Genomic DNA, 10,912 nt, shown 5'->3' with positions numbered 1-10,912 from the left:
TCCATGGCGCCAGAATCTCGAGAACCATGCCGCCGCCCAGAGTTAGGAACGACTGGGACGTGATTCCGTCCCCACTAGCCCAGAACACCCATAATCCCATCCGCGAAATCGTCGAGAACTTGCACTTGGAGCCGAACTCCGACAAGCCGATGATAGCTCTGTCTATAGGTGAGTCGTATGATATTGTTGAAAATTAACATATGGTACATATAGAATTATAGAAATATAGTAATTATCTAGAGTTAATAACACAGGGAATTTGTGCACTTGCTCTCGCAACATACGATCCTCAATGATGAGCGTACAGAAAATATTATTCTCCAATCTCCCTTATTCTTAGGACATTCACACTTTCGAAGATCTAATGCTTATTTCTTCTGTAGTCCGAACATCAATATTCAACAAATCCCGAAACTATAATTAGTGGCCACGAATATGTTGTACTAAATTCTTTAAAAACTATTAATTATGCTAAAAATATTGTCTAATACATAATATGTGTATCATTTTGGAAGTTACAGGTTGATGTACAATGGAACTGTTACATTTTTATTATTTTTTAAATTATTTTCCCCAAGTTATGATGATATTTTAAAAGTTATACCACTATTATCTACTTTCTAGATTTTTATCACTCTTTAAATATATTATTATCCGAAACTATAATTTCATAAATACATGTAGGCCTACTATTTTTTAGACAAAAATATAATTGATATGTGTAGGTCTATGTGTGTGTATATTGTCTCATTACCAATATATACGAATAAAATTCATGGGGATAATTTAGAGCTTCGTATATATCGACATGCCCAACACTTATTTTCGGATACAGAAACGTTGTACAGAGCGGTTAGTAGCGTTTCGTGCCGTAATTGCGCGGCTCCTTGCTGTAAGAATTCAGGAATAATCGCGGAGTGACACAGACACCGAGAGGCGCTAAGTTACGCCAGTCTAGTTTAGAATTTGTGAATTGAAGTGTTACTCAATTCTGCGTTAAAATTATCATTGTGCGTTTGGTTTATAATTTGTCAGTGAGTCGATGTGTTGCTCTGTTCTGTGTTAAAATTGTTGTCATTGTACTTTTGGTTTAGAATTTGTTAGTGAGTTGACGTGTTGCTCTGTTCTGTGTTAAAATGGTTGTCATTGTGCTTTTGGTTTATATTGTTAGTGAGTTGACATGTTACTCAGTTCTGTGTTAAAATTGTTATCATTATGCGCTTGATTTATATTGTTAGTGAGTTGACGTGTTACTCAGTTCTGTGTCGAAGTTGTTATCATTATGCGCTTGACTCAGTTCTGTGTTAAAATTGTTATCATTATGCGCTTGATTTATATTGTTAGTGAGTTGCTATGTTACTCAGTTCTGTGTCGAAATTGTTATCATTGTGCGTTTGGTTTATAATATGTCAGTGAGTTGACGTATGTTAAAATTATTATCATTGTGCGCTTGGTTTAGATTGTTAGTGAGTTGTTACTCAGTTCTGTGTTAAAATTATCATTATGCGCTTGATTTATATTGTTAGTGAGTTGACGTGTTACTCAGTTCTGTGTCGAAATTGTTATAATTATGCGCTTGATTTATATTGTTAGTGAGTTGACGTGTTACTCAGTTCTGTGTCAAAATTGTTATAATTATGCGCTTGATTTATATTGTTAGTGAGTTGACGTGTTACTCAGTTCTGTATCGAAATTGTTACCATTATGCGCTTGATTTATATTGTTAGTGAGTTGACGTGTTACTCAGTTCTGTGTTAAAATTGTTATCATTATGCGCTTGATTTATATTGTTAGTGAGTTGATGTGTTACTCAGTTCAGTGTCGAAATTGTTATCATTGTGCGTTTGGTTTATAATTTGTCAGTGAGTTGACGTGTGTTAAAATTATTATCATTGTGCGCTTGGTTTAGATTGTTAGTGAGTTGTTACTCAGTTCTGTGTTAAAATTGTTATCGTTTGGTTTATAATTTGTCAGTGAGTTGACATGTTACTCAGTTCTGTGTTAAAATTGTTATCATTGTGAGCTTGGTTCATAAACTTGTCAGTGACTTGACGTGTTACTCAGTTCTGTGTTGAAATTGTTATCATTGTTGCCGTGTTGCACTGTAACCCGTAACATTACAGTGGTCCACGAATTGCTACAGCGCGATCACGCGAGCAGTATCCGAAATTAGAGTGTTGCTGATAATAAAATTACTGAATAGATTTTAGTCGCCAGAGAGATGTAATTGAATTCAAATCTACACTTTTCACGAATATTGCTGTAAATATCTGTCGTCTTGTCATAATCGTGCCTCGCAATTCCTACATAAATTCTTAAGCACATTCTGTAGCTCATTACGCATTTAGTCTGGATATTACCAAGATACTTTTTCAAGATCCTGCAGTATATAAAGGCTTGTTTATTTGAGTATTCTATAATAATATAACGTAGGTTTCTGTTCTGTTTGTCACAAATTAGTGACTTTAAAATTATTTTAGCACTAACTAGCATCATTACAATCAAACTTTCTTTAACAAATAAGTTTCCGTTTGTCGCACTTTCTCCTCTTTCTAAATTGTGTTCTTGTGAGGAACTGTAACTTCGAGGAACTTTCTTATAATCTAAGCCAGCATTTTAAAATTATTTTGTTAATATATATATATATATATATATATATATATGTCCGTTCTTCTAAAAAATGTATGCACCGCCGATCTAAAAACACATACACACCGTGAGAAATCTGTATTTTCAAAGTACATATATTGCAAGGGGAGGACAAATACAGCTCTGTTTGTGGAGAGATAAAGACATTCGCAGACAAAAGTAACATGAACTCTCCTTCATAAGCATAACTTCAAGCTTTTGCTCTTCCACGCTTGCGTTGACCGATAATATGGATTACGGAAATGAGCAGACAAATAAAATTGCCAACTAATACTTGTTTGTAAAGAACAATGTATAAAATATGTAAGGTGTATTCAGTAACAATAAGTAGGTTTCCCGGGTCTAGTAAATTGACAAAAATGTATTTACACAGGCCTATAGCAATGTTACCCACATACCGATACTTAATGTATTTATCCTCATATTATCACCTTCAATATTCAGGAATTTGTCGCATTGTTACACAATTATACAGTAGGTACAAACTGCAGAGGTGAGTAGAGGGCAATGAAACAAGCATAAAGTCCTAATAAACATAGGTCCAGAAATCTGTTTCCAAAATCTAGGCTTATGTGGTTTTATTATGTCTCGTCAGTACAGGTGCTCTAGGGTAACATAACATCCTACATATACTGGAAAAAGAGCATTATAACATGTGCTCATGATAAGGTAGGCATCAGCAAGTTTCCGCATTGACAATCGTGTCTCTAATGCATTGACAACCATTGGCAATGCATTTCCGGAGTTAGTTAACATCGACAGGGCTGGGATGAACAAAACACTTCAAATATCCCCAAACGAAGAATGCAGAGGATTCAAGTTGGGGGATTTGGGAGGTCATGGTGTTGGCAAGCTATGGCCGATACACTGTTGAGGAAGCTTATGTAACGTGTGCCGGTACTCTGTCACGCAGCTGTCTTTCCCAAAGACGCACATTATCCAAAAGTCGCGTAGCTCATGTTGTAAAAATGGAAGTACGCACGACCACTAAGTCTGCCATGTAAGAAATGGGGTCCAAACGTTGTAGTAGTTTCAAATGTACGAGGTGTATTCAGTTTGTGGCCACATCATATTTCTAAGCAGGTTGGTTTCCGGACCTATGTTTGTTAGGAATTTTTGGATTGTTTTATTGCTGTTGGCTCATGAGTGATGCCTTATTGGTGTCACTTATGAGATTCTAACCTGTCTTCGGACAGTTGAATAAACAAGCAAACACTAGATTAACAGAGTAACAATTAGTTTCAATTAGAGTTATGGTAAATGAATTTTCACAGCAACATGAAACTTTGAAATACAGTTAACTCAAAACTTTAAATTTGGAGTTGTTTCTCTTTTGAACTGTCCCGTCGATATATATATATATATATATATATATATATATATATATATATATATATATCATAGAACAATCCACCAAATGAAATGCAAAATTTTATCCTGTTCTGATAGATATGGCAGAACCACTGTTCCTGAAATCTCTTTCGTTTTCTTACTCTCCAACCATTTAATAAATTTCTCGTGCTTTCTTTCATGGCTTTCGCGATATTTTTTGGGAATAAAAACTAAATTCTACTTTAAAAGCTTATTCTAAAATGTGTGCTGGTAAAATTAATTTATTTCCATATTTAGCAACAATACCAATAACTTCAACAAAGCAAACATTGACGCCACGATAATATTGCAAGCTTCTGTTTCAGAGTAACTGATTAGAAATATGATTATCTTATTTACCTATTTTGTCTTTATTAATGAAATTCTGTTATAATGTTGTTGTACAAAAAAACAGCGTATGAAACTCGTTTATAACGTTATACAGTTATTGCACTTCAAAAAATTAGGAAACTCATGTAGTAAAGTATTACATTACAAAATAATTTCACAATATAGGCCTACTATTATTCATCGTAGAGATATTACGGTATGATTGATTATATATTATTTCAAAATTTCAAATGATACATTGTTTTATTTAATTAAGCAAATATTTTCTGTGCTTTTATCATATTATTATATCTCTATGGAGAAAATAGGAAGAGAAAAGTTTAGAAAATTATAAGTAGCCTATATGCTATGAAGCAGAAAATATTTGTTGGCAAAGACGTCATTTTACCATGCTACGGCCCTGGATGTAGTAACTGGAGACATTGCCAGTATCCGAGCAAAATACACGTCGCAATAAACTCGCATATGACGCACGCAATGTGACCTTAATAATGTGACTTTCGCGAATTCTTGCATATGATAGGGTTTATATCTGTGATTATTGTTTACAATTTCAGTTCTAATAAGTTCAATTAGTAAAGTGGATATATACAATTTATATTAATCGGTTATTTAACAATTCTTTATCTTAGGATGTGAATTAATGGGGAGGGGATGGGAGAGAATTCCCCCCTGTTGAAAAGTTATCGCCCTCTCATAAAGTTCATATTAACATCCTTACCAGGGATAACTTCTATCTCTCTCAAAAATATAATTGTTTTAATACGAGTATACTTTATAAAGTATAATGTAAGCAAAGAAAATAATATTTCTGTATAATCATCACCGGCAAGCTGACAACAATCAATGACTTAGGAATTACACATCTTATCTTAAGCCTGCTCAAGGATATAATTATTATTATTATGATCAAGATGCAAGACAAGCGACTCAGTGCAACTAAGCATTAAGCAATAATAATAATAATAATAATAATAATAATAATAATAATAATAATAATAATTTTATGTACGGTATTACCTATCTAGGAATCTACCCCCTCTCATCAGAAATCTTAATTCGCACCCTGTTTATCTGATGCGAAATTATCTAGAGTCTATAAAATTGTGATAGAGAGATGGTATTTGGGGAGATATGTCCGAGGATTATCCATGGAATTACCTGACATTCGACTTATGGTTGAGTAAATGCTCGGGAAAAATTTAGTAGGCCTAATAATCATTCCAAAGCGAAATTCGAACACGGTCACAGCCTCAGATTGCAATTCCAACTCACTACCGTCTAAGCTACGCCAGTGGCCGAGGATATGCCGTAGAAGACTTTGGATTGCTTTCTGTTAATTATGCAAGTTAAAATTATTGAAATTTAATAAACAGTATTATTTAATTTGGTACCAATATAATTGTGTATCTTTCAATAATAATACCATAGGTACATGGTTTTATAGAATTTTCAATACTGCTGTATTAATAGTGTTTTCTCTTTTATTTTCTGAGTAGCTCAGCTAACAGAGCAGCTGGCTACGGACTGGAAGGACCGGGGTTCTATCTAGGGTGGTGACTGGATTTTCTCGTTGCCGAACTTCCAGAACGGCCCCGAGGTTCACTGGCCTCCTATTAAATTGAATACCGTATCTTTCCCGGCCGACCACAGTCTAGTGTCTAGGTCAAGAAAGCATGAGGGTCTATCGTCATGCCCCCAAAGTGTCTTCATGGCATGTGAAGGGGTTACCTTTAACTTCACCTTTACCCTTAGAGAAAAACGATTCCCCGTTCATATTCTTCCTACGTATCACACACAATGTAAATGCTTATTTAGGGAGGTCTATTGAAAGCAATTATGATTAGTGTAGTATAATTCACTATGAAACAACCTTCTGAATTTACAGGTTGCCGAAAAATAGAAGGTAAACAAAAATACAATAATAACGGGGAATAATAACTTAGGATTTAAGTATACCTACAATAAATGTTAAAAAAATACTAAATTAATATGAAATTAGAGTTCAAATAACATTTAAGTGTTAACTCTAAAAATTATTACAATTTTTCTTGAAATGAACCGTACATAACACTTCAAATTTCCGCAACAGTAAGCTGGATTTTGTCCTTTATTAACATTATTATCATTAGAGATTAACATTTCGACCCATTTCGTTTTAACTACAGACCCTATTTTGTAGATAGGAACCAACAGTATGTATTCACAAGTATCAGGACTACCTGGGCAGGTGGTTAGCATGATGGTATACCATCGCTTACAAAAAGAGGATACAAAATAATATATGAGATAGGAAAGGACACGCGTCCAGTCCTGTAAATTTCTGCTTACCCGCTGACGATAGAGCTCAGATCCGTTAAATTTATAGTTGAAAACGCTATCATTTGAGCCACAGTGGAGGGCCTCAGTTACATATTATTCAACTGACCATCTTTATAATGGCTAATTTTATGCCAGTTTTGAATGTAAATTTCCATTGTATGTTCATTTTACTCATAATATGTTCATATATGAGTATCTTACCATGATCAAAAATCGAAAAGTAATGGACATAGTAACTTAAATGTGGTTACAAAGTAATTCCGTATAACAGTGAACTGTAAATAGAAATATAATTCATTATCAAGGATGCTTAAAACTTGTATCAATCTTATTCTTAAAATGTAGGGTATGTCTTTATTGGAAAATAACTGGAGTTATGAGAGATCCCCGGTTCAAGCCCCTCGCTATGTGGATCTGTGTCTCCACGGCAACAGTTACCTAACGACAAACTCGTCCCGCTTGTGCCCGCCTCAAGGCCGCCAACCTTCACCTTGCCCGGTCAGAAATTTATAGTTCAGTTTACCCAAATTACATATCGAAGCGTAAACAAGTGTCCGTGTGATTTTGCTGACGCAGCAGAAGTGAAAATGATGGAATTCACTTTGAATCAGCGTACAGCTGTTTTTGTGACTCCACTGTTTGTTTTCGTAGGCAGAACTTGTAATGAATCCATGAGAAAATACGATTCAGTGATTCACATATCACATATTTTCAGATCAGGATTGCCAGACGTCCTGGATTTCCCAGGATTGTTCAGAATTTTAATGGTGTCCTGGATTGAGTTATGATTTGTCCCGGAATGTCGAAGAAATTGGAAAGATAAAATGTTTGCTCATTTCGATCAATTTATTTTTAAAATTCATTATTCATTTTTTCAAGATCCTGTCCAATCTATGTTCAATGGCGTCGTTAACGCCACCTGACACCTCGTATCATGTTGTATTGAAATAAAAATATTATAATATAATATGTATGGTATTAGGTATTATACAATACCATTATTCTTTACTCTCTTTGGAAGTTCATTTATTATTGTTACGATTTAAACACTGTATCATGCATTTTTCTGTATAGATCAGGGTGTAACTTAATAGACATTTTCCCCCATACTTTTATCAATAATTGAAAGGAAATTTCATAATATATAAAAAACGTAACAAAATTAAATTAGCTGAAATACATAAAAGTAATAAAAGGAGTTGTATCGGTATTGGAATTGAATTAATTCAAATGTGTAGAAACTGTTCCACGGTAGTTGAAGCATGACTTAGATGCGCTGTGAACGAAAATGCGTCTACTCCGTAAGATTTCCACTTGCTGCCGCGCATGTAACCTGCACGAGATGACTAGGCCAGGCATGTCAAGCGCGGACGGTTCTAGCCTTTAAACGAGGTGTAACAGTGACGTAGAATCTCTTGTAAGCATGTGCCTGCAAGCGATTCTGTAAGTTAAAGATCTTTAGACTCTTTGTCAGAGGGTAAAATATGCTCGCGCTGACATCCCTGGACTAGGCCATGCTTCAACTACGGTGGAACGGCTTCTAGTCATTTTAAGGTACTATGCACTATCAACACCTATCCTGGATTCTTAATGAGACAATCTGGTAACTCTGCTTCAGATTCCGAGACCATGTGCATGCTCTGCACTCTCCGAAATACCCAATCACAATGCTTCTGGCTGTGCATTAGTGCGAGGAAGAGATCTCTCAATGAAATCCTTATGTGCATCGGCATGGTGTTGGAATTAGAGAACAGACATCATGCTCGGAGCATGAGCTCGAGCATTGGCTCAAATCTCACTTCGAGTGTTTTCCGAGGGTGTTCTTAACTGTAAGTCGAATATCAGGTAATCCCATGGCAGATCCTCGGCCTCATCTCCCTATCAACAATTCCACCGACGACACTAAATAACTATGCAGTTGGTACAGTACCATTCTCAAAATCCTTATTCTATTCGTATTAAATTAAGGATGCCTTCGCGGCTTTTCGCTCTAGAACGCATATCGATACAGAAGTTCGGAGATGTGTTGACAACAGTTAGGCCTATTATTGCGTATGGATAAACAAATCAAACAAGTGCGCAGGCGGGCGGGGCCCACCGGTGGAACCGGTTTCAAGGAGACTCAGGAGAACCTGTCCCTCGTGTTGCAGGAGACCCGACTGTGTTCGGCAACCTGGGGCCGCCACCCGAGGCGGTGCGCGCTGTGGCGGACGCACTAGAGGCCGGACGCTGCCACGGCTACGCGCCGGCGACAGGGCACGAGGCGGCGCGGGCGGCAGTGGCTCGCTACGTGCTGCCGCCCGTCGCCGCTAGGGACGTGGTGCTGTGCAGCGGCTGCTCGGGCGCGCTGGACATGGCGCTCGCCGCACTCGCGGGGCCGGGGCGTCACGTGCTGGTTCCGTGCCCCGGGTTTCCACTCTACCGCACGCTGTTGGAAGGACTGGGCGCCGTGGCGCGTCCCTACGAACTGCGGCCCGAGCGCGGCTGGGAGGCCGATCTGGAGGACCTCGCCCGCAAGATGGATGCCGACTGCGCCGCCCTCGTGGTCTGCAACCCGTCCAACCCGTGCGGCTCCGTCATGTCGCGCGCGCACCTCCGCGCCTTGCTGCGCCTCGCCGCAGCACGCCGCGTGCCGATCATCGCAGACGAGGTGTACGAGAGAATGTCGTTCGCCCGCCCCTTCAATTCGCTCGCCGCTCTGTCGCGCGACGTACCTGTCCTGGCGTGCGGCGGCCTGGCTAAGCGCTTTCTGGCACCGGGCTGGCGCGTCGGTTGGGTGATTATGCACGACCGCGGAGATGTGCTGGAGCGGGCTGGTGTGCGCGCCGCTCTGCAGCGCCTGGCGCAGCGTACTCTCGGCTGCACATCTTTGGTGCAGGCCGCCCTACCCGCCATACTGGGTGCAGATCACTCCAAATTTTTTCAGGACACGCTGGACACACTGCAACGCCACGCGTGCGCCGCCCACGCTGCGCTGAGCGTCGTTCCTGGTCTGGCGCCCGTCATGCCGCAGGGTGCCATGTACATGATGGTGGGTGTCAGTCTCGAGCGCTTCCCCGCGCTGCGAAGCGAGAGACACTTCGTGGAGCGGCTCGTGGCCGAGGAGTCCGTCTTCCTGCTGCCCGGACAGGTAGGCCTACACACTCTTCGGAGTCACTTGAGTACACTCATTGTTGTGGAGAACATTCAGAATGGAACTGGTTGCATTGCAGTGCTTTGACTACCCCAGCTATGTACGTTTGGTGCTCACGGCTCCCGAGGACATGCTGCTGGAGGCTTGCGCCCGCATCGCAGCCTTCTGCACTCGGTACTACTTGCTGAAGTCCTGCGACGACACCGAAGAAGAAGCACAAGCGCGGGCAGAAGCGTAATATTCATTAACTCAAGCAACAACTACTGCAACAATACATTCTCGAGGCATTTGTTACACAATGTTAACTTCATACCACCGCCCGCTCGAACACATTCATACATACATCCGATGGCTGCTTATACTGCTTGCTCCTTTAATGGTTAAACATGTAACATGACCTATAATTGTATTACATGTCTATATCCATAAGCGACTTCACTGACCGTTAGGAGCTGCCATCTGGCGACAAATTTTTCTATTCAATAAGTTGCTCAGTTACAAAAGCTGCTATGTGACAGAATGAAAAACGGTTTTCAAGTTAAAATTGCAAATTAGTTATTAGTAGGACATTTTATGGAACTTGTAAGTTAAATTATTATTTTTGTTCTTAAAAACCTGACGAAGACCATAGTATATTTGGTGTTGCCACCTACCATTTCAGCGAAAGCATTGTTAGAATGGTCTTATGAGCAGGCAGATAGATAAGCAGTCATCAGATGAGATGAAGGAGGCGGTACTTCATACTCAACAAACTGCATTGTTCTTGAATACGATTTGACTATTTTCTCAATTGTGTGTGTGCTCATATATGTGATAGAATTTTGTGATCATGATAGTTCAGTTTTAATTAAAAGTGTTTCCACAGACTCTTTTGGCTTCAAAAAAATACCGACATGTCCTTGTTGACTTCCTTTCTTATGCAAATATAATGTCCGAATATTTTTTTCACAAGCTACGTTTATACTGTTGCAGAGGAAAAATATGAAGTTATTTTTTAGCATTATTATTCAATATGAGTATTAATTCCTTACTCATTTCTACGCTTCCATTTCTGTCTGTTAATGTGTGCTAGCAACATGTAAAAAT

General features: G+C 38.8%; 1 protein-coding gene across 1 annotated transcript; it reads left to right on the top strand.

Moving 5' to 3' along the window:
* On the top strand, nt 1–10,692 carry Tat (Tyrosine aminotransferase). The gene is made up of 3 exons (XM_069820955.1): nt 1–168; nt 8,844–9,823; nt 9,906–10,692. The coding sequence occupies exons 1-3, from the start codon at nt 27–29 to the stop codon at nt 10,062–10,064; spliced, it is 1,281 nt and encodes a 426-aa protein (XP_069677056.1). The 5' UTR covers nt 1–26; the 3' UTR covers nt 10,065–10,692.
* Nucleotides 10,693–10,912: the final 220 nt, after the last annotated feature.

This window comes from Periplaneta americana, chromosome 3 (genome assembly GCF_040183065.1).
Source record: "Periplaneta americana isolate PAMFEO1 chromosome 3, P.americana_PAMFEO1_priV1, whole genome shotgun sequence".
Taxonomy (NCBI): Eukaryota; Metazoa; Arthropoda; class Insecta; order Blattodea; family Blattidae; genus Periplaneta; species Periplaneta americana.
The sequence above is the reverse complement of the archived record's forward strand: the minus strand, read 5'-3'. Positions and strand labels throughout refer to the sequence as shown.

Excerpts from the sequence above, each read along its gene's own strand:
- Tat (XM_069820955.1), top strand. The coding sequence starts at position 27 with ATGCCGCCGCCCAGAGTTAGGAACGACTGGGACGTGATTCCGTCCCCA. Across the intron at positions 169-8,843 it reads GATGATAGCTCTGTCTATAG|GAGACCCGACTGTGTTCGGC; the intron begins GTGAGTCGTATG and ends CTCGTGTTGCAG. Across the intron at positions 9,824-9,905 it reads TCTTCCTGCTGCCCGGACAG|TGCTTTGACTACCCCAGCTA; the intron begins GTAGGCCTACAC and ends GTTGCATTGCAG.